This window comes from Trachypithecus francoisi, unplaced genomic scaffold (genome assembly GCF_009764315.1).
Source record: "Trachypithecus francoisi isolate TF-2019V2 unplaced genomic scaffold, Tfra_2.0 Lachesis_group12, whole genome shotgun sequence".
Lineage (NCBI taxonomy): Eukaryota > Metazoa > Chordata > Mammalia > Primates > Cercopithecidae > Trachypithecus > Trachypithecus francoisi.
This window is the reverse complement of record NW_022681457.1, coordinates 43736176-43761713: the sequence shown is the minus strand read 5'-3', so window position 1 is coordinate 43761713 and position 25538 is coordinate 43736176. Positions and strand designations below refer to the sequence as shown.

General features: G+C 34.7%; 1 protein-coding gene across 12 annotated transcripts in view; it reads right to left on the bottom strand.

The window, feature by feature from the left end:
- The window catches only part of ADGRL2 (adhesion G protein-coupled receptor L2), a 196318-nt gene that overhangs the window by 159286 nt on the left and 11494 nt on the right, over window positions 1-25538 (bottom strand). For all 12 annotated transcript variants that reach the window (XR_004440647.1, XM_033225401.1, XM_033225396.1 and 9 more), the window contains exon 2: window positions 702-874. Coding sequence is in view for 11 of the 12 variants with exons in the window: in XM_033225401.1 (XP_033081292.1) it covers window positions 702-774 (73 nt within the window). In the remaining variant the exon portion in view is untranslated. The remainder of the gene's footprint in view (window positions 1-701; window positions 875-25538) is intronic.

The window sequence follows — 25538 nt, the reverse complement described above, 5'->3', positions numbered from 1 at the left end:
TCCCTTGGGATTATTTAGAATGGTTATACTTCATAAATGTATGTAAAATATAAATTCACATATCTAGCACTTTCTATATCATATCTGTGTTATCAAAAGAACTTGACCGGCCGGGCGCGGTGGCTAAAGCCTGTAATCCCAGCACTTTGGGAGGCCGAGACGGGCGGATCACGAGGTCAGAAGATCGAGACCATCCTGGCTAACACGGTGAAACCCCGTCTCTACTAAAAATACAAAAACTAGGCCGGGCGCGGTGGCTCAAGCCTGTAATCCCAGCACTTTGGGAGGCCGAGACGGGCGGATCACGAGGTCAGGAGATCGAGACCATCCTGGCTAACATGGTGAAACCCCGTCTCTACTAAAAATACAAAAAACTAGCCGGGCGAGGTGGCGGGCGCCTGTAGTCCCAGCTACTCGGGAGGCTGAGGCAGGAGAATGGCGTGAACCCGGGAGGCGGAGCTTGCAGTGAGCCGAGATTGCGCCACTGCACTCCAGTCTGGGCGACAGAGCGAGACTCTGCCTCAAAAAAAAAAAAAAAAAAAAAGAACTTGACCACCTAATAAAGAATTCAATATTCAGGAAATCATTTTAATGCCTATTTTTAAAATAATAAACAAATATTCTAGGTACTTCCATATAAAGAAGATTGTACAGTTCAAGTTCTTCTGGATTTAAAAAACAAAATGTAAACTGGATCTTACCTTCTGTATTCGGTAAGAAGCTGATTACAATGATAAACCACAGACTTCGCATTCTGCAACCAGAAGACACCATTATTGATCCCTTTAAATATTTTCTTTGTATTCCTTAATGAATCTAGTTATAAATGCCCAGCTTCATCAAAACCAGCAGTCTGCATCATTGATCTTCATATCTGAAAAACAAACAAATCCATCATTTACTCTATGGTCTTTCTACATCACAAAAAATTGCAGAAATGACAATTCTCTCTCCGTTCCTCCCTCTCTCTCCTGAATATAAAATATATTTTGATTCTATGTCCACTATGGAAGCTGCTCCTATACACTGGATATCTGAATCTTACATTCTGAAAACAGTCAAAGCCCAAAAAGGTTGACTGCCTTTTTGACAATCAAATTGCCAAAATTTGTACGTGGCAAAATAATGCCATATACAAAGGGATTCTGAAAATGCCACATTCCTAATCACCAAGTCAAACTTATTTCCCTGACTGCTAGGTTTTCATAGCCCCTATGGATCCAGTTCTCCAAACTGGATAGTGTACAAAAACTTCAGGAGTATGACTTAGTGTTTCTCGGTTTCTAGGATCACATGAGACCAGGTCATTTGCTGGGTTCTGTCCAAGTGTTTTACTTCTTTCTGAGCTTGTGTGAGGAATCACAGCAAACATTAGCCTTATAATACACATAAAATGAAGGCATTTCCCAAATATATCCAGCCTCCTCATTTAGCCTCTGAGAGAAAGGAAATTACAAACTTTTCTGTTAAAGGAACATCTTACAGTTTCTTCATGTTCGTTTCCTATTATTTTCTTCTAAGTAATACTCTTACACCAAGTTTTCTGAAGAGTTCTATAAAGTGCAGCAGTTAGGGAATTCTTCCCTCCCTTTCCAAGGTTATATATATATATAACTCAGTAAAACAAACTCATTACATCACTTCGATGCTGTCACTAAACCATAGAGAACATTTAGAAAACAAAATTTTCCTGATAACTTTTGAGTTCTTGCACATTACCTGACCTACTGTGCATATACTACATGCTTCATATAGCGTATCATATAAGATGCTATTAGCAGTACACTACATTTTACTATCAGTTCATTATAACGTAACCTGAATGGAAAAGTAGGCAGATATTAAATGGTTTGAAACACTTATTACCTATAAAGGTACTATCTTGCTTTATTAAGAACACAACAAAAATAATGTAAGAAATTAATCTGAAATCATTCAGGCCCATAGTTTCAGAGATGTAAATGCTTCCCTAAGGATCCTGCTCTGAATTGGTCCAAGTTTTAGGTCTCTCTGAAAGCACTGAAGACACGGGGGGACGGGGGTATCACCAACATCAGTAGTATACCATTTAAGAACACCTCAGATGCTTATCTGTCCAAAGAAACAAAGGAAAATGCAAACTTCCTCAAAAAGAAGAATGATGTATCCAAAATTAATCTGATGGAGACACATGGCACACATCCCTGCAAAACTAGCTGGCTGGCTCTATACATTTTTCACTCTGAGCTCCCACAGACTATTCAAAAGTAACTTGTAGTTTACAACTGCTGTAGCAATGTGCCTGCCTTAAAACTGAAAGTTATTCTATATAAAACATTTTAAAAAGTTAGATAATCTCATGGCTTGTCACATTCAAAAGGCCATCAATGAACAATTCCTTATATCCTTAGTCTGTTCAATGATCTGATCAGCAATCAGAATAATTTAGATGAAGTGCATTACTGCTACAAGTAAAATTAAGTCAGCCTTTGGACCACTCTAGATTCCAAGCAAAGAATTTTTACTGTCCAAGTTTTCATTGTTTGATTTCAATGAGCTAGTGCATACAGGCAGCTTGCCCACATGCTCAACTCTTGCACACGTTTCCACTTTCTTAAAGTGATCCAAGATTAGTCTGTCTTCAGTCATCCACTATTCAAAAGAGCCCTTGTTTGCGGGAAGGAGGAGGAAGGAAGAAATCAGGGACTGATGACTGCCTTGTAGGAAACAGCTGCCAAGATAGGAAAACCTCTGTTAGTGAAGGGAAAAAGGAGGAAGAAACCACACAATCAAGACCTCTGTTGTGGTCTTTGGCCAGGAAAGAATACCTCATGAAAATTTTTATAAACTAAAAATTCAGTGTATTCTGACCGTTTGAGAATGTGAAACACAATTTTAAAAGTATATATCATTCAATTATGAGACTTAGTGTAAGTGGTTGTTTCAGACAAATGGAAATAGGTTCTAGAATGTATAAAATCATGGCTTCTTTTATGAAAATAAAGCTTAAGTCAATCTGCCTGTGTAATGAATAAGTAAAAAGAATATCAAATTTATTTTTATCATTCTACAACCTGTGCCCAATCACTTTTACATCAAATAATATTATTTCCAAAACCTCAAGCTTTAAGTGCAATTTGGAAACTAAATCAAACGATTTTATTGCTGTGACCCAAGTTTTAAACAACCTTCCATTAAACAAATGTTAATGAAAGTTGAAATACCTAACAAACCACAATCAGCTAAGAATAGAACGAATAAATAATCAAATATGATGACACTAATCCCAAGAAGGCATTCCTTCTAAATCATATTGGAGCCAAACCACTGGCATAGATACAGCTAATATTTGTCCTTCAAATTCTGTAACTGCAAAAAGCTCATTAACAGCATTTCATAAAGCAAAACAAAAACAAGTAACAAAACCAGAAAAGGTCTATTAAATTTCCTTTCAACAAACAGAAAAGATTACTTCAAATGATTCCCACATTAATAACTTTTGAGTTTTAGAAAACCTTTTTCCAAGAACATCAAAGAGCTTAGGATGAAGTGGGGGAGGAACTGGGAGAGTAGAGGTGTAGTGCATGGTGAAGCTCCTGGTAATGCTTGTTAAGTAATAGTTCATTTCTTAGTAAAACAGGATACCGCAGATTTCTACTTAAACTGTAAATGACTATGACTGTCAAAAATCCAAACCACTTCTAACGTACAACCTACTCCCACCTCTGCTTTTTCCTTATCCTTCAAATAAGATTCAAACAATTTCATCCTAACCTTGTTCCTATAAACCACAAACCATTGTCTACCAAACCTGTCATCTTTTTTAATCTAAGTATCCTATTACTCTGTCATGTAAAAAGTCAACTTATGCATCATTACTACCAAACCTTCCAAAGCTGAGCAGTGACTTCCAGGAATATGCTTCAGCTATGTATATCCCAACAGCCCTCAATGTTTTATACACTACTTGCAACGTACAGTCAGCTGTAGTCTTTCAGACAGTAACCTGCTTCCATTTATTAGCTGCATTAAATATCCTGTGCAGTGTGTCCTTAAAAGGACAACACTGTTAACTAATTTTAAGCCACATATGTACACTACACTATCAGGAAATCACATCTAGCCTTATTATGTGATGACGCTTATTTAACAAATATAGAATAAAATGTTTATTGATAAGCATCATTGAAAGAAATAGAGTATAACACATTTCAAATTAATAAGGGCAAAAGAAAATTAAACTACAATTTTCTAAAACTGGTTAACTAATGTTGATATCCTACTAGGAGCAAAGCCACCATAAGGAGTGGTATCTAAAGCTTTATTTTTGGTTTCTACTCATGTACAGTGAACTACTGCAAACACTGGATATTAAGCCGAAAACAATTATAAGCACGAAGAGAACAGGAAAAGAAAAGAGCCAGCTTAGCATGAGAACTACCAGTCACCCATCCTTGTTATTATGCACTAATGCTGTGTAAAATGAAACATTAATGTTTTAGGTAAGTCTAAATTCTATGTACTAAATATATGTCAACTCTAAATGAAAACTGAAGCCAGCTTTACAAACTCAGTCTCTGATCTTATTTGCATCATAAAATTATCATTATGAGACAGAATTTACTAACCAAAGTCGCTTTTCTATATTTTACCAAAACAAACACAAAAAAGGATGATACTAACCCAACCCTTCCTTTTCATCTTCTATGCAAAGGCTTACAAAATAAAAAATAAATTACAGTTTTATTTCACTTTAGCTGAACCTCAATCAGGTTATTCACTTTTCAGAAATATTTTATGTGTAATTTTTACAGACTAGATTTCCCCTTCTTAACATCAGAGAACACATCGTTACCCCTGGGAGTTTTCCTTCAGTTAGTCAGCTAATCAGAAAGGCTTTCTTAGAAGCTTCAGACATTCAGCATTCTTTGGGGTTTGAGTTTATTTTCTTTCCTTCACAAGGACAGGGCTGGAGCTGGCAATGCTCATAGAGATTTTAGAACCACGTGGCCAGCCACTAGTCACCATCCTCTTTCTCCATCTTTCTTCTGCAGGCACTGCTATCAACTCTAGAAGACATTAATTAAACTATTCATACAAAAGTCCCCTTAATATTCATCATTGGTCTTACCCTTTACTAAAATTTCTTCGTTTCGCAGACATAGTAGACACTCAGGAAATATTTCTAGTCATAGTACTTGTAATTCAACTCAAAAAAAAAAAAAAATGCATGAGGACTCTAGACTATTAGAAAGTTCAGGTCGGGCACGGTGGCTCACTCCTGTAATCCCAGCACTTTGGGAGGCCAAGGCGGGCGGATCACAAGGTCAGGAGTTCGAGACTAGCCTCACCAACATGGTGAAACCTCGTCTCTACTAAAAATACACAAAAAATTAGCTGGGCATGGTGGTGTGTGCCTGTAATCCCAGCTACTCAGGAGGCTGAGGCAGAAGAATTGCTTGAACCCAGGAGGTGGAGGTTGCAGTGAGCCGAGTTCACGCCACTGCACTCCAGCCTGGGTGACACAGCGAGACACCATATCAAAAAAAAAAGAAAAGAAAAAAAGAAAAAAAAAAAGTTCAGAGGCAATACAATGTCTTTTAAAATTGGAGAGGACTGCCATTGAAAAATAACTTTTTCTTTCCCCCAAATTGGGAAAAAGCTAACTTCTGTGTTGTCTGAAATACTGTATCAGATACATATCACTAATCCTTACCAAAAAAGCAAGATCAGTATTATAAAGATCAGAAATCTGAGGCTCAGAATGGTAAAATAACTCAACCTAAATTACCCAGCTAATAAGTAGCAGAGCTTAGATCCCAATCAAGGCTAACTAGAAAGCCATTCTTTCCACTATTCACCAAATTATTCCTTCAACAAATATTTACTGAGCACCTATTACATATGTTGTGTACTGAGGAAAAAAAGAAACAAAATTTCTCATCCACAGGGAGATTACACTGTAGTTTAAAAATAACTCATCCTAATAAAAAGTTGTAACTGCCTTGCACACAGTCAGGCTCCGAAAAAAATTACAGCTAAACTAGGCAGATAACAACAGTGTGCTTACTCTTTCATGTAATTTTCCCAACAACCTTAAGAAATATATATTACCTCCATTTTATCTTAAAAGCAGAAAACTTAACCTACTCAAGGACAGTAAGGAAGCAGAAGGGCTGAGAAATAAGTCCATGTTCTAAAATCACTACTGTCACTAATTTTGTAGACCAGATACTTATTTTACTATCTTTTCCTTTAGAATAAAAAAATGAATACAGAACAAAATCATCTTGAGATATGAAAGTGAGGAAATACCAAAAGAATAATAAGTTGATTTTCAAAATGTTTACATGAGCAAAACATCCCTTAGGTAATAATGGCTAAATGTTAACTTAATTTTTACTATTTCCAGTTGAGCTATCTTAATTTACTCATTACTAAAGTGCCTAAATTATACGTTATAAGTTAACTAATTACTCTACACTGATAAATTTTATCAACCAAACTACTAGAGAAGTTGCTCATAGTAAGTCAAAAAATAAATATATAAATATTTCCTCCAGTATAACTAGCAATGCATCTTTAATAGTCATGGAACAAATGTTTTAATATTAACATCTATAAGATTACTTTGGGAGGCCGAGACGGGCGGACCATGAGGTCAGGAGATCGAGACCATCCTGGCTAATACGGTGAAAACCCCGTCTCTACCAAAAAATACAAAAAACTAGCCGGGCGAGATGGCGGGCGCCTGTAGTCCCAGCTACTAGGGAGGCTGAGGCAGGAGAATGGCGTAAACCCGGGAGGCGGAGCTTGCAGTGAGCTGAGATCTGGCGACTGCACTCCAGCCTGGGCGACAGAGAGAGACTCCGTCTCAAAAAAAAAGATTATGGACTAATCATCATTTGGGCAAGAATAACAGAAAAAACTCAACATGGCTCACTCGTAAGATGCAATCTTACGTTTGGCTCACTGCACTGGATCCTTTGTCCATAAATCACCATTACTAACCATTCCCTGAATCAATATTCAAATTCTCTCTTGGTCTATATATACAACCACTAAATGAAATAATAATGACCCAGGATGTCATGTATTAGATCATCAATATCACCGTCAGAGGTTTCTTAGAGGTAATGAGGTAATCTGAGTAAAATACGTCAAATGATCTTAAAAATAAATATGAAAAATTGGCTGGGCGAGGTGGCTCACACCTGTAAATCCCAGCACTTTGGGAGGCAGAGGTGGGTGGATCACCTGAGGTCAGAGTTCGAGACCAGCCTGGCCAACATGGCAAAACCCCATCTCTACAAAAATTATCTAGGCCTAGTGGCGGGCACCTGTAATCCCAGCTAGTCAGGAGGCTGAGGTAGGAGAGTCACTTGAACCCGGGAGGTAGAGGCTGCAGTGAGTCGAGATCATACCATTGCACTCCAGTCCGGGAGACAGAGCAAGACTACATCTCAAAAAAAAAAAAAATAATAATAATATATATGTGAAAAATTAACTATAAAGAATACACAGTAAGAAGCTAAAGAAAGTTTTGTGAAATGCTATAGCACACTGCCTTTGTCATTAATAAATGATACAATTCATTTGCAAACTACGTCAATATATGTTATCTAAGCTTACATTTCTTGCCTTTAACATAAAGTGATCACATTACTACTATAATTTCATGTATGTTCATTCAAGTCAATGAATATCCAGTGAGTATTTCCTAGACATTTTTAATGGATATCCAGTGCTAAAATGAGTGTTATTCATTAATTTTTTTACTTTATGTATTAATTGGCCCTGTGTTAGGTTCTAAAGGTATTATAAAACAGATTAAGATATAGCTGCAGCTTTCAAGAAATTAACAATCTTATGAGAATTAAACACGCAAGAAAATGACCAAGATCCACAATAAGCATTAAATAATAATTACTAAACCTCCCAAAACTTAATGGTAATAAATGTGATGAGAAGATAAGAGAAGTAACTAACAGAAGTTTCTGGATCTGTGTTTCCTTGAGACATGTACCTAGATCAATCAGTCATCTTAATGAAGAGGTCAAGATTCGGATCAAGAGCACACTACATAGAATCGTGGCTCAACCTGCCTCTACCAGGACTGCAGTAATTAAGAAGCATCTAGGTCTCAAGTTCAGTAACCATATAAGGGTAGGAAGAGATTATAAATCTATGATTCCATCATTTTCCAGTTTTCCCAATGATAAACTTATGGTCCTGATTCTACCTTAAATAACGTTAAGGAAGCCATCTGGGGGCTTCTGCAATATCTTTAACTAATGACTTGTTTCTTCTATCAAAATATGTCTCAGCAATTATTCTAATTCACATCTTTAAAAGAAGCAACGATATCAGAAAATCTTTGTTTTTGAAATCTACTTACAAATTATTATACTGACAGACATAATACAATAACCTGAAACATTTAACTCATATATTTCACACTTTGCCTTCCCAGGAAAACTACAGATAATCAAAATTCAAAATATCAGGGACTTCTTCAAGAAAGAACAAGTTTCTATGCCTTAGCTGGGATTAGTCCCGATTATGCCGAATGTTCCATACCATTTATATCTGTGTCTACAAGTAAAACTCAAAATAAAAGGATTTTCTTGAGTTGTACAGAAAAGGAATATATCAATTATTTATAAATAACTAACTTAATTAATAGTACTAAAGATAAAGCTAGAGTCTAAGTGAATGAACAGAATAGATTATTTGGCTTCGCTAGAGTCTAAGTGAATGAACAGAATAGATTCTTTGGCTTCCCATGTCAGCCTGAAATTCTGTGTTTGGTGCAGCTGATTCCTCTAAGAATATTAGGAGATTTATCACACCTGTAATCCCAGTATTTTGGGAGGCCGAGGCGGGCGGATTGCCTGAGGTCAGGAGTTTGAGACCAGCCTGGCCAATGTGGTGAAACCCCGGCTCTACTAAAAATACAAAAATTAGCCGGGCATGGTGGCAGGCGCCTGTAATCCCAGCTACTCGGGAGGCTGAGGCAGGAGAATCGCTTGAACCCAGGAGGCGGAAGTTGCAGTGAGCCGTGATCGTGCCACTCCACTCTAGCCCGGGTAACAAGGGCGAGACTTCATCCCAGAAAGAAAGAAAAAAAAAAAAAATTATTAGGAGATTCACATGAGAAGGTAAGAAAAATATTCATGGATACAACTATTAAGAAACAGTAACAGACTGTGTCATTTTGAATGGCTGTTAGGTATGAAAAAGTTAAAAACCAAAACATCTTCCATTAAAAAATTAAAATTTATGTTTTAGTGCTTCTTAACTACTCAAACATGGAGGAGGAGAGGTATGTGTTTTTTAGAAAAGAGCTTTTCAACTTTAAAATATAATTTTAAAACCCATTAAAATTTCAAATAACATTAAAGTAGTAATAAAGCAGGGATGTTTAATAAAAAAGAAACATAGGTTATAAAAAGCAGAGAAAAATGACTAGAAGCTTGAATTACTTGCCAAGACTCCTTCATCTGGTAACAGACTAACGTATTTTTGCAATAGTTTAATGGTTTTTAAAATGTTTCAATTCAGAAAACTTTCAGGAAAATTATCACTTCTTGTTGCTACTCCACATATAAAGAAAAGCAAAAATCTGCTTAAAAAAAAAATTATCAATGATGATAAAAACTAGTGAATCTTCAAATCTCTTGAGCTTAAAATTATAAATTATATTCCATTACATTTGTAAAGATTAGAACCAGCATTTTATGTAGACTGATACTATAGATATCAGATCAGAAGTTCGGTAACTCTTTCTATGGAGGACCAGACAGTAAATATTTTAGGCTTTAAGTGATATGGTCTGTGCCATAACTACATATGTCTGCCACTGCAGTGTGAAAGGTGCCACAGAAAATGCATACCCAAATGGCATTGGCTGTGTGCCAATACAACTTTACTTACAAAACAGATGGCTAGCCATTGTTCGCCAACTCCCGTTTATAGATGAACAATCCTAAGACCGAGATAACTGGATGCAGTTCAGTCAGATAATGAACTAATAACTATTCATGTCTGCCACAATAATCCAATCAACTTCAGTTTATTATTTTAAGAAACTAATTTAAATGTTAATATACAGGTAAATTAACCATACTAGAATAAGAAAAATAAAACAAAGTAGCATTATTTACTGATCAAAACAAATTAGAGTTTCAGGCCAGGTGCATTGGCTCACACCTGCAATCCTAGCACTTTGGGAGTCCGAGGCCGGTGGATTGGCTGAGGTCAGGAGTTTGAGACCAGCCTGGACAACATGGTGAAACCCCATTTCTACCAAAAATGCAAAATTTAGCCAGACGTGGTGGCACCACCTGTAATCCCAGCTACCCTGGGGGCTGAGGCACGAGAAATGCTTGAACTGGGGAGGCTGAGGGTGTAGTGCTCCAAGATTACACCACTGCAATCCAGCCCAGGTGATGAAGAGACGATCTCAAAAAAAAAAAAAAAAAAAAAAATTAGTGTTTTCAGTGTGTGTAACAGAGCCACATGTACATCTTAAAGAGTTTTTGGGGGAAAATTCTAGAAAAGAAAACAAAGGACATTACCACAGTAACGTATCTTACTACTTTGTTTGGCATGAGAGTATATAAAACCAAACAAAATAGTAAGTAATGGGAGAATGAAAAGTGATGAGGTCTGGACAAGACCTCAGAGGTATTGTTCCATTAGCATGACAGTTTCGAAGAGCTGCTGGTAATAGTGGCTTCAAACTCTTGAAATTTCTGTCACCATAGCTACTTACCCATGTGAAATACTGGATATATCCCAGATCCACATTACAATCAACAAGAAAATGTTAAATTCTAATTTGCTAGGTTTCTTGTATAAAGCTAAAAGTTCTACAAGGTCAAAATCACCAATCTTATTCCCAAATAATTATGGAGTCACAATAAATGCAAACATTTCTTTGAAACATATATTTAGAGAGCTTTCCAATTCTCTATATGCAGATTCCCCTCAATGAAAATTCCTCGATTGTTATTATTAAAGATTTTTATTTTTCGTAAGTCTACTGTTCCTTAAAATTTAAGTCAAACTGTAACATATCATTCGTAAAAGTAACATTTTTAACCTACAATTAACAAGTATTACATTGAAATAAATCAAGGCTAAATTTTTCTATCAACATTATACATATAAGACAAAAGAGTGGAGAAGGTTACAAATTTTTAATAACATTATATTATGGTAGTAATAATCTAGGTGTTTGACTGGAAGTGAAGTAGATTACTGTAAATGAAATTTTAAAATGTACTTTCCATTTTACAGATAACACAAAATGACTTTTTTTCATGTCTCTGGCGATAAGGATAAATTTGCCACACATTTAAATGGTGCCTTTACCCTTCCCACCCTGGCTCATGAATTAATAATTCAGTGACATTAATACAAGAAGATAAATGATAAAAAGGTTAAGGCGCAGGGGCCAACCATACACACATACTTCTTTTAGCATAGTTAATACTTCTCTGCCAAATTATAGCTAAAACTTTTTAACAGTTTTCAGTAACGTTTTTACAATCTAAGTTGCAGCTTATGCACACACAATTTCACACAATTCAGGCTTAATAAATCTCCTGCTGGTACCAAACAATCATTCTAAGGGGATTAAAGTGCAACATCTGTTAACATTTATAAATGTTTTATACAGTCATATGTATTAAAGAAGCCTCTACTCCATTATTAGTCTCCTGACAAACCTTCTAGACCAATATACTAATTTAGCATGAATTATACATATATTCTTCAATTGCTAACTTACAATAACAAAGACATGCATTCGTGTGAAATGGTAAAAGAAAATCACATCTACTATGAAATAACAGATCTTTAAGCCAAGCTTACTAAATATATATGTGCATGTGTGCATGGATACACACACAGACAAATGAAATTAGCCTGGTCTTCAATAGTTTTGAAACCAAAAATCCTCTGGAGTATTATTCATCTTAAGTTTGGGTAAAATACAGCTCTGTCAATACAAAAGGTACTTCATTTTAAAGTGGTACACATTCACTGTTCTATTGATTCTTACCCTGAAATACCTTAATTCTCTTCCCATTGCTTTCAATCCCTATCCTAACATCTTTCTTTCTGAACATCTGCAAAAATCTCAAAGCTGATTTCTCACCTTCCATCCATCTTGCCAGCCTCTAGTAATATTCCTAATTTCACTCTAAACCATAAATGTGTATAAAACTGGAACAAACTCTAAAAATAATTTTATATGGAAGAACACACTTGGGGTTGTGACTCGACAAAGGGTGATCTCAGAAATGTTTCTAAAATGTCTCCAAAAGTACATGTATTATTATTTCACTCTAACTTAGCACAACAAATCTAGTAATATAGTAAGTCCGGTTTTTTTTTTTTCTTGTTTTTTTTTTTGAGACAAGGTCTGGCCAGGCACAGTGGCTCACACCTGTAATCCCAGCACTTTGGGAGGCTGAGGCGGGCGGATCACAAGGTAAAGCGATCGAGACCATCTTGGTCAACATGGTGAAACCCCGTCTCTACTAAAATACAAAAAATGAGTCAGGCATGGTGGTGTATGCCTGTAATCTCAGCTACTTGGGAGGCTGAGGCAGGGGAATTGCTTGAACCCGGGAGGCGGAGGTTGCAGTGAGATGAGATTGCGCCACTGCACTCCAGCCTGTCAACAGAGCAAGACTCCACCTCAAAAAAAAAGATAGGGTCTTGCTCTGCTGCTCAGCTAAGACTGCAGTGGCACAATCACAGCTCAATGCAGTCTCCAACTCTTAAGACTCAAGCAATCCTCCCACATCAGCCTCCTGAGAGTAGGGACCACAGACATATCCACTACACACACACACACACACACACACACACACACACACACACAAATACTTATTTATTTTTGATTTTTAGTACTTCATAGAAACAGGACTCTATGTTGTCCAGGCTTGTCTTGAACTCCTGACCTCAAGTTATCCTCCCGTCTTGGCCTCCCAGACTGCTGGTGTTACAGGCTTGAGCCACTGCGCCCAGCCCTATTGTATCTATTTTAATAACAGGAAAGTTGCAACTGGGGCTGGAATGAAAGGGGAATGGTAATTGACAACCTAAAAGACAGAGAGAGAAAGAGAATTAAAAAGCAAAACTGGAAACAGAGCCCAAACAGATCAAACTTCAAAAATACTTACTTCAGCCTTCTGTTTCTGTCAAACTTACTTGCTCAGTATTTCTGAATATACCTCTGAAACTGACTTTTACTCAAGATTTTTTATTCACATAGAAAACATCTTTCCCCTCCACCTTTCAGAATAAACTTGATAGTTTAAAAACCACCTGTGCCATAAAGCCAACCTGACTGCCTCAAACTGAAAAAAAAAAAAACCTCTCCCTCTCTAGATTCTTACTACCATTATCTGTTGTCATTTGTACAGCAGTTGCTATTGAGTAATCTTGAGTCCTCTTCAATTAAGCTTTTAAACTAGTTTTAAAATGTCTTTTGTAGCCAGGCACAGTGGCTCATGCCTGTAAATCCCAGCAATTTGGGGAACCAAGGCGGGAGGATGGCTTGAGACCAGGAGTTCGAGTCCAGAGTGGGCAATAAAGAGACCTCCATCTCTACAAAAAATAAAAAAATTAGCTGGGCATGGTGGCATGTGCCTATAGTTCTAGCTTCTTGGGAGGCTGAGATGGAAGGATCACTTGAGCCCAGGAGTTCCAGGCTACAGTGAGCTATGATCAGGCCACTGTACTCCAGCCTGGGCAACAAAAAGAAAGACCTTGTCTATAAATAAATGAATAAATAAAATGTCTTTTGTTGAAATTTTCTGTTTATCTTTCTTCAAGATAAATCTTTTCAAACCAAGCCTAAAAATTTATTGGGTACATACTTTGTTCAAGGCACTGAGGCTTAACCTGCAAGCAATACAATGATTCAGAAGATACAGAAATGACACAAGTGCACAAACAATGTCACAAATTTACGTAATGTAATTAAGAGAGTAAGTGCGCCTTATGGATCATGACTTTTGCTGATCACTTTGTGATTTTCATGACTAGTATAATATCCTGGTGATTAAAAAGATACATCAAATATATTAATAAACTTTCTGGAAAATATTTCATTTTTTGAAAGATTTATTTCAGCGAATATACCTACACTTGAGAGAGACCGTCCTTTCTTTCCTTCCTGGTTTTCTTGTTTAAGTATTATGTAATTCGCTTTTATGTTCTTGGGTCATAGAAGCTTACTCTCACTTCTCTGTCTTTCCTGGTATAGTTATGCTGTTACTTCTGCCTGGAATCTCCTCTGCCACTTGTCCCTTGGCTAACTACTGTTCCTTTTCAATTTGGGTCCATCACTAGAATGTCTAACTGACTGCTTCCCTAAACCTCTACCACACATCAGGAGTACAGTGTGATTTTTGTCCATAGTACGGAGTGCTCATCCCTATCACAAAGTAACATTTTCAAAAGATAGTGAGCTAACTGAACACAGTTATGATGAAAGATGGCTTTCATGTCTATGACTTCAGTGCTACCTTACCAGTGAGTATAACCCATGCACAATGCCTGGCAAAGAGCTAGCACCTAATAAATGTTTTTGACAATAAGAAACACAGGAGGGAGAGAGGGACGGAGGTGGGGGAAAGGAGGGAGAGAGGAAGCCGGGAGGAAAAGAAAGAGGGAAGCAGGGAGGGAGGGAAGGAGGGAGGGAGGGAGGGAGGGAGGAAGGAAGGGAGGAAGGGAGGGAGGGAGGGAGGGGCAAATGGGAAGGAGAGAGGAAGGGAAGCAGGCATGAATAAATAAACTGACTTATGGAAAGTAACATGAATAGTGGAAAGAATAAAGCAAAGTGGATGGAATTCAGAAACTCGTGTGAAACAAGAGTTTTTTAAAACTGGAAACTTCCATCTTTGCTTATTGGTGTAAAAAAGTTTAAATTTTTAAAAACCTGTGCGCTAACTCAGAGACCTCCTAAATAGAGATCTTCAAGATTTTTTTCTATGCAAGACTATGTTTTAACTAAACAATTAAATATTAAAGTGTCAATCTATAAGGCAGAAAACAAAAATGACTACTTCTTCCAGAAGTTTATCATTGTTTGACATACAGATTCTTATCATTTTCATCATTAAACCCTTCAAGAAAGTTTTTAAAACCAGAGTCTCCTCATTATAAAAATGAAGAAATAGAAAGGTCCATAATTACTGCAGAAACAAAATCTGCAACTCAAGCCCAAATCCAGTAGAATAATTCCTCCATGAAGTCGTCTTTAAAACGCTTAGTAATTTAATAGTATCTACAAAAACAATTTATAATAATTTCAAACTTATCTCAAAATGTGAAATTATATGAAACGATATTAAATATACTTGCTAATTTTGCTATTAAATAAAAACTGGGTTACCAAGTGTGGTGGCGCAGGCCTGTAGCCCTAGATACTCAAGAGGCAGAGGCGGGAGGATAGCTAGAGCCTAGAAGCTTGAGGCTGCAGTGAGCTATGACTGTACCACCGCACTACAGCCTAGATGACTGAGCAAGATCCCCTATTAAAAAGAAGTAAAAATAAATAAAATTTTAAAAATAAAAATAAAACCCAGGGATTATATAAATGTACAAACCAGACATTTTCAAAGTACACTAAAAATATTAGAATTTTAATATTAAAATATAAACATTAAATTATCAATTACAAAAATTAGAGATTTTTCTTGCACAACTTTTTGACAAGGTAGCCCTCCACATCTATATATTTCCCTGGCAATATTTTGAACTTAAGAAAACATTGTTTCCATTAGCAATATCCTTTTAACAGTGATTTTTTTCTAACAGCAGGAAACGTGTAGAAAACACTTTTATCACCTTTCAAAACAAAGAAGGTAAAAATTAAAATCCACAGTTTTTTTTTTCTCCTCCAAAATTATAAGACAGACAACAGCACACCAATTCAACAGCCAATGGTGGGCTATCTCACCTCTACATGAAAAATCAATAAGTTCCACACTGGGAATTCAACTTCAGCCATACTTTGCAAAAAAAAAAAAAAAAAAAAAAAATCTGATACTGCCTATAATATACACAGCATTGCAGGCTATTTCTTTTTAGTATTAATGATTTACAGAGGCTACTGAAAAAAAACATGGCTACTTTGAAATTCTAACTTTCCACCATTCCTCAAATCAGCACTTGTAACTTAATGGACTTTACAAATCAAACAACATAGACAATAAATCTCAGCAACTCATATACTGAATATTAACTGTGAAATTTAACATGCTTTAATGGATTGTATAAATAGTATATGTTTCTGCCCTAATTTCATAAGATGCACTTCTCATGTAATACTCCTCAAACTAAATACAAGAAATTGTTCTGGCATTTCACTAAATTAAAATCTTGAAACCCTACAGCTTGAATGTATGAATTTAGATTTTACTTCTACTTTAAATTAAACCATAGTTATTATTCAGTTTCATGTAATGCAATTTATACTAGTCTTCTACTGTGAATGCAAGAACACAATGACATTTTAATCAGATCTTGAAGTCACCAGAAGACATTTTGGAAGGCAGACAACCAGCTCCCTCACCAAAAAAAAACAAAACTATCATTTCACCATTAAAAGATAAACATAATCCACCTGTGATACGTAATTACCCACTAAAGAAAGGAACTATGCAGGAACAGCTCACTGCATATCAGAAAATGTCTCTAATGCTAAAAATTTGAGCCAGCTTTACTAAAAATTTATACAAAATATTAAATGCTGTTGCTTCACTTAGGTTGCTAAGTAACTAGATGGTTACACAGCCTGGTAATAGTTTGACAATGGATTTGCTAAGATTGTCAAAACTTTCTTTACGTATTTTATCTTATAAACATTAAAAATATCTTTTTAAGGATGTCATACTTTTAGTTTCCTTAACTAGTTAAATAAAATTCACAACTACAGTATCGACAACCATATTTAATTAACTTCCCTTTATTTCATGCTGATTACCTTATGCATAGCTATGTCTTCGGCATGACTGATCCTTTCATAAAAAACAAGCAAGCCATCACACACTAAGACAGTTCTGACAAGGATCCTCTACTGACTTCCTCTTAAAGCTGTTAATACATGGGCGGATCCTAATGCTTGGGATGATTTGGGGGCAGGGATTATAAACCACAGAGAACTACAAAAAAGATTCTTATTTCTATGTTTTCTGTGTGGTTATTTCACGAGGCAGATTATAAAAGTAAAACAAGGAAAAACTACTGATCTTTTTTACATAATTGCCCAGTGAAAGTGTAAGCAAAGAGTTTTTATTTATTTATTTATTTTTCAGACAGGACAGCATCAACACTTTCTGTTTCCAATATCACAACATCAATGTTGATAAAAACCAGTCAGCTCAGCCACTGATTTATCATCTAAGGAAGGTAGCAACAATAATAGAAAATTCTGTAATTTAAAAAATAGAAAATTTTGAGCAGCAGTGAAAAAAAGAAGAGAGTCTTCCCCCAAAAAAATGAGAGAAAAAAAAATCTGAAGAGGGAAAATGGATACCAAAAGACATGGGCCACTTAAATATGAACTAATATTCAGATTTAGTTTACACCAATAATGATAACAATAAGCATTTACTGAGAGCTTTCCATGCATGAAGCTTTATTAAGCACTGTAACTGCATCACAAAAATTTTCTCTATTATATGGAAGCAAGAATACTTTCAGATTAGGACAGACAACTCAGTATTGTAACACTTTAATTGTAACTTTTATCATTCTTATATCCATGCAAGGAATCTATAACTGGTTAGGTTCCAGCACAATTTATTGTGATCTCCATTATCATCGATAACCATTTATTCAAAAAATACACTGAGAGTCTACTCTTGAGTTAAAATCACTGACACACTGGTGCTGATAGATGCTTTGGGTTGTTGTTCAGGCTTGTCACCCATAATTAACATGATACAAAGAAACAGCTATAAAATCTAAGAACTATTGCTGGGTATGAAGAGCTGAAAAGCTATTGAGGAAATGATTGTTACTCTTTTAAAGAACAAGGCGAAACAGGGAAATTTCCCCACGTACCAATAAAATAAATATATAATATTAGAAGTTCATGGTAACAAAAGAGAAAGCTGCAGTAAAGATAAATTGCAATGAATTTTTTTAATCTTCGAGGACATAGACATCCCTAAGCTTTCTGAAAAGGGGCAGGCTGGTATCTAAGGAAACCAAAGAATATCAAATTACTTGTTTAAAGAGCTGTTAAGAATGTTACTAAAACGGCCCTGAACAATGAAGAATATCTCAACAGGTCTAATAATCACAAAACTATTCTTTAGCAAAATAAAGATTTCTAAACAGATTACAACAGCTGACTTTTACACAGTCTTGATTACCTAGCAGAAATCTCATCCAAAATACAAATAAAAACCTACATCATTTAGCCTGAACATCACGTAACAAAAATTTTCACTTTATGTGAGTATTTAAAAAAATTAGTATCACTTAAACATTTGCAGGTATACACTCGAAAACATTTAAAAACATTTAAAAGGAACAAAAAATATGTTTTTTACAAATACCACATTTAAAAATATACATACCAACTTAAAGCAGCAACTTTCTCAGCAGCTGGTCCTCTTTGGACTTTTAACGCATGCATCTCAAAGTATCATCAGAAATGGGCTCATTCCTTCTCCCTTCCTCTAAAGCAGGCTAATGGAATACACGAAAGATTTGGCTAGAACCTTGGTTCTGGGCTTTGGTTCTGGGCTTTGATTCTTCGCTCCTCCTCTACCTCACATTCAATCAAATGCCAAATTCTAACCCACCATTACAAAACTTATCATATCTATCTACTGCCATTGCCTCTCACCAAGGACTGTCGTCCACCCCTTCTAATTAGGTTCCTATTTCTTTCATTAGTTCTCCACTCCAGTTCATTGGATACACGACCTTGAATGCTACCAAATAAGTATAACATGTTCTCAATTGAAAATATCAACAACATTTTATGGCCTACAAGAGAATCTTAAAAGAGCAGGCTGTTTATCATCACGTCCCAAACTAACATACCTGTTTCATCTCCTACTTTCTGTGCACTTCACATTTCCCCAAGGCACTATATTTTTACCTTTCCTGTACCTTTACCTCAGAACTTTTCTCCTCCTCAAAAAAGACTATATCCTACAATCCTCCTCTGCCTTCAGTTCTAAATAAATGGGGTCTCTCTTTCCATACCACTCATTTTGAATTTACTCTACCTACCCTATATTTTTACAACCTTTTCTCTGCACTTCATTTTGGCACGATATCACAGTATGACTTTTATAAGAATTATTTCTGCAAATATTTCACAACCTAGTGAACCTAGTGAGCACAGTCCTTACATAACAGTACAGTTTTCCTGGCATGGCCTTAATAAACGGCTGTCGATCTAAACAAAATTAATAGAATTAAGCCCAGAAGTAATGGTAAGATAGACGTAATATGCTTATAAGTAGGATCATTCTTGGAAAGGATAAAATACAATCAACATCTCAAAATACAGCCTTTAAGACCAATGCAAGCAAATGCATTATTTTTGGTCTGGTAATTTTGGCAAACTCAGTACCAGTAAGTTCTGTCAAATTTTTAAAACCACACGTGCTGCCACAATAACCTCTGTGGCATTGTAGGAAACCAAGAATAACATCTTGAGTGTAAAATCCAAGTCATTATAAATGCTGTGAATTATTAAAGTAAATACAAGCCCTTACCTGTAAGAAAAGGAAATAGCTGCTCTGAACTACAAAAGTATAACATACTTCAAGAGATTATACCCACATATGAAATACCTGATTTTTCAAAAGATAATTTGATTGTGATTTTTATTTTAATAGGACTCTCAAGAGGATTTTTTTTTTTTTTCTTAGAGGTCTGTTGCCCAGGCTGGAGTGTAGTAGCAAGATTATAGCTCAATGCAGCCTGGTACTCCTCGGCTCAAGCAATCCTCCCACTTCAGCCTCCTGAGTGGCTAGGACCATAGGTGCGCACTACCCCACTGGCTTGTTTTTTTTTTTTTTTTTTAATTTCTGGTAGAAACGGGTCTTGCTATGTTGCCCAGGCTGATCTCGAACTGCTGGCCTCAAGTTATCCTACCACTTCATCCTCTAAAGTGCAGGGATTATAAGCGTGAGACACCGCACCTGGCCAAAAGAAATCATTCACATAGCAAGAATTCCCTAGTGTTGTGCATCTCAATAAAGTAATAAACTGGGAGTGAGAGGTAGATAATGGTAAAAATTGAATCATTCTGGCTCCGTAGTATCTTGTGGCCTTGGGAAAACTATAAATGCACAACACAGAATAGTAACAAGGCTGTCACAAATCAAGATTTTACTCATTCAAATTTAACTTTATGATTTTTATTATACCCTACAAATAAAATGTTGGTTTAAGGAATATTAGACGAATATAGTCTTTGAATTCCAAAGACTGAAACATCTGCCTTTCAGCTAAACAATCAAATACATCATTAGATATTTGTACTGTTTTTAAAGACCAAGACAGATTTCTGATTTTTATACTTAGAATTAAGAACAATTTTAAATTTTTTTAAAAAATTGTATTATTTACATATATTAACCAAAAGCTGCACTGGTCTAGACGATAATCATGATCTTTTGTGCTAATGAAGACTCAATAAAACTCAAATCTTATTGAGAGGAATAAAATAGAATAAAATAGAAAGGAAGTTCACTACTAAAGATAAGACTTAGCTTCTGATTTCCACCGAATTTTTATGTTTTTCAATCTACTCATAAATCTTACCCCCAAAAAATGGGATGGAAGGCCTACCTTTAAAGCTGTTTCTATGCCATCATTTCAAAAAATTTTAACCAGGAATCTGACACTTAAATTTTACCCATTTTTGATTGTATGCTACAATGATGAAAAATACTTAGACATACAGAATAGAAAAACAGACACTGGAGACTACAAAAGGTAGGAGAGTGGGAGAAGTGTGAGCGCTGAAAATTACTTAGTGGGTATAACGTTCATTATTTGGATAACGGGTACACTACTATAAAGTACATGCATGTAAAACGTCTGCGCTTGTACCCCCCAAAAAACTAATAATTCAACATTCATAAGATACTATTAACGAAATAAAGAAAATGTTGAAGCTTTAATAAGTGCTTGGCAATACTGAATACTGAAGCTTATTAAGTACTCAATAAAGTACATGCAATAAAGTTTTATTTTGTAGGTTGAATAAAAGTAGGCAAGCATAAAAAGATCATTCATAGGTTATAATAAATGATAATCAGACAAAACATTAAAAGAAACTGGAAAGTGTTGACTAATGCCAAACATGAAGGTACTGTAAATATCTTTTTAACTATGGAAGGCTTAAATATACATTAAGTCAGATGAAAGCACTCCAAAGAACATCACCATATAATAATTCCACCTTAAATAAAAAACCCATACATTGATACTAATTACTAAATTTATATCCTGGTTCACTTTAGGAGATCAAATAGCAGTTTACATGGCAAGTAGTGAAAAATGCTCTTTAAAAAAGAAAAGGGCCCTCAACCATCAATTCAGAAATGAATAATATCAAACTATTAAAACATCTGAAGAAAACATTCTATAAAAGGAAATATTAAAAGTATTAAAGCAACATACAAAATACTGAAAGGTATTCTTAAGAACAGTACAAAAATGTCTAGTAATATCATCAATTCTATAAACATCTGATAACATCAATTTTAAACATACATAAGAGTTTATGGTGATTTATTCTTCATAAACAGGCAAAATCGACTTGAATAAAATAACAAATGAAAGCTATATTTTCGTTTATTTTCCATTAAATGTTAACATTGTGGTGAATTAACTGCAACCTTGATATGCTCCTCCTGATTTTCACAGAATTAACAAGCAATAAGGAGAATGAGGCCATTAGTGTATGTAATCTACAAGATTCTCAATATTCTAAAAATACTTAAGTGATGCTTGCACTACAAGCTATTCAATTTAGTATTGTTCTAAGAGCTCATTCTTACTACCTCATTTTATTTTTAGAAATACTCTTAAACTTATTAAAAACCAATCCACTTTGTTTTTGAGAAATGCAACTCCAGAAAATGTGAATTCTAAGATACTCAGCTTCATTATCGGATGTTTCAATCATGTAATATTAACTAAATAATCATTGTTTTAAATCTATTCTAATTTTAAGAAACCAATGACAAGTTTCCAGGCTGAAATGTCAGAAGACTTAGGTAATGTCAGAGGACTTATTAGTAACACAGTACAAGAAAATTAGTAAAACATAAAACACATGAGGTATGAGGGAGTGACTACAGTATTAAAATACGTAAAGGTTAGGTTTGACTATCAAGTTCATTATAATTCTATGTCACCCTATTTGTAAAAATTGTCACCATAATTCTATAAAATATTTTAAGCACTAATAATCCTAATAAGGATTCTGATGAGACTCAACCCTGAATTCTTACAGAGAACACAATGATAGAAAAGTGCTTTTGGAATGTGTTCTTGAATACCCTACTGTGTTACAGTTGTTATCTGAATCCCATACAGCAAAGAGATCAAACAAAGATTTTCTCGACGTGAAATTCAAATACTTTCAAAAGTACAGGTATTTCTGCATTAGCCAAAGCTATTCTGGGCCGCTAACTACTACTAAGAGATAACACAGCACAATGCTCTGTCAAACAGTAAAATGTTGGACTAAGTCCTTTCCTTGAGCATAGCTGACTTTTTAGTTAAGGCCTCTGACATGAGTATTAACAACTACCTTTCTGTTTTGACTTAAGTTTGGTCAAAGTAACAGTATCTTTTAAATCAACAATCTGATTTAAACTGCACTAAAAATTAATAAATTTTTTAAACCGTGACATAAAAACTCAGTGATTAAGTAATTTTAACAAATGGGTTTTTCCCCTTCTTAAACATGCATCTCAAAAAAAAATAGTTTTAGCAATCATATTCCTATTAAAATGTATAACACACAAATATTAGAGACAATGTTAACCCTTGAGTAAAAAGCATGAGTATTTTTGTTCTGAATTTTAGGTATTTCTTTAGATGTTGTGTTTATTTTTATATAAAGGTAATGCCATTGTGTTTAAATTTTTGAAGAAAATGTACGAAATTTTATAATTTATTCTCATTTTAAAATAACAAATTTTATATTCTAAGATTTTAACATTTTCTCTTTAGTGCAGCTTTGAATTAACAACATTATGTGAACACCACAAAATCCTGCATACAGTGTCGATAATAAAAAGTATTATTTTTATATCTCTGTTAGATTTCGATTTGAGAAAATCTATTAAATGGGCAAAAGAAATGGCTTTGAAACACACAACAAGCAAAAAGACACTGTTATTTTTGTTCCTAAAATAAAAATATTAATTTCTAAATCCTGGGAATAATAAGGGCAACTTAAAATAATTTTTTCCAATACAGTTATTAAAACATGCAGGTTTATAATTTTGCATTCTAGACTTCATATACACATACAAATTTTCAAATCTTTTTTAGGGTTTACTATATTCTTTGGTAACTTCCATTTAAAATGTTTAACATGTTCAAATATTTGACTCCTTATAAAATTTATATTTAAAATATTATTTCAATTCTATCCTGTTAATACATAATACTCTCACTTGGAGGACTACTCTTCGTAATACATACTATTCATAATAGTTTATTTTAAAAACCAGTCTGCTCACAAAGATGCAAGAACAATTAATACATACACATCTATGCTTAAATAATATATATACAAAGGAGCAGAGAATGTTTTATCATAAATTCATATTTTTTATTATTAATTCAAGAATATTTGATAAAATTTTCTTTGACAATTTACCAAGGTCATGGTTACTTTAAACTGAAAATCAGTTACCAATTAATTTCATTGTCATAAACATCTCTAATACCAATAATACTTTTATGAGAACAATTAATCTGATTAACTTTTCAGTACAATTTCTTTTCAATGGATTCAGATTTCACTATTTTAAAAATCACTCAGTAATCTACCTTCAAATTTAAGACAAAACAGGTAGAACTTACCCTAGCTGTGCCTTTCCAATAACCTCACAGAAGTTATGCACTCTGTGACAGTTACTGTGCCTCATATAACCATTTTCCTGGAATGAATTCTCCAGTAACCCTTACCTCACTGTGAAGGAGGTTGTGGTATTAGGGGGGAAAAAGGTAATGAACTATAACATCAGATCCCACTTTGCAGTGCCTATTATATTAAAAACAAACTATGATAAGAAATATCTTTTTATCATATTATTTAAGACAATGACATAAATTTGGCAGAAAAGGGTATCTATCATAATTCTATGGAAAAGAAGCATTTGTATACTTTTGTAAAACATACCATCTTAATCCTACTGAAATACAATTGCTGTTGCTAATATTCTTACCCCATTACAAAAATGCTCTGTGTAAATGTGGCACACATTTGTTAAGATAATACGGGGCCACGCTGAGAGAATAATACTTATAAAAAAGCCCATACCAGTACCATAAATCTCTTTATTAAACAAGTTTCCTTACTTAGAGGATTATTCTGTCACAGAAACAATCCGATGTTTCACATTAGTAAACGTTAGCTACTAAAATAATAAATCCAAAACAAGGAATTTCATTAAGAAACAAAGCTTTTTAAAATGCAAAATAAATATTTTTGTCACATTATTACTTGATAAAATAAGAGAAATGAACTATTACATCTCTTTCCAAAGATACATAATGGATAACCTTTCTATTTTTTACCAACCGACGAGCAAATTCTAAAATAATGTTACTATACCAAAATGGAAAAATGAAAAGACTAGAATTGATTTAATAAAATTTAATATAATATCCTATCCTTAAATTTTCTGGCACAAATAAGTGTATGCAGGCAATATGAAAAATTCTACTCACTAAAAAAGATGTAAATGCCCCTAAAAGCTTATTGCCCTGCTTACCTAAAGACCCGAATGAAAAACTCTCAAGTACTTCTAAAGTATCTGGCTTAAAATTCCTTAGAAATTCAGCTGGCACAGAGTCATAAACAGAATTCAGGCAGGTTTCAATCAAGTACCATCTATTCTGCCTGCATTCATTTTTTTCCCAAGTTGGTCAGCAGTTCTCTAAATCATGTAATAGTAGGTCCTTACTAGTTGTTTCCATGTTTTAGTGTCATTGAACTAATGTCCATTATTGCAAGTAAAAGTCATTAAGCCAAGGCGATCGTTTTTGTGTTTAGAAAAGCACATATGCAACTCATCTAATCTGGTCTGTTAATTAAATATAGAGGAATACAATACACTGTGATATGTTTAGTGCTCATTTAATAGTATGTTACATATCTGGAAAATTACCTAAAAAGCTGGGATCTCTCCTGTAACAACTACTATACATTTAAACGAGAGGGTTCTGCAGTCATTCTCCCTAAGCTTTAGACAATCATAAATAAAAAACTGTAATCTCAAAATGGATCTGATATCTTTATTTTTAAT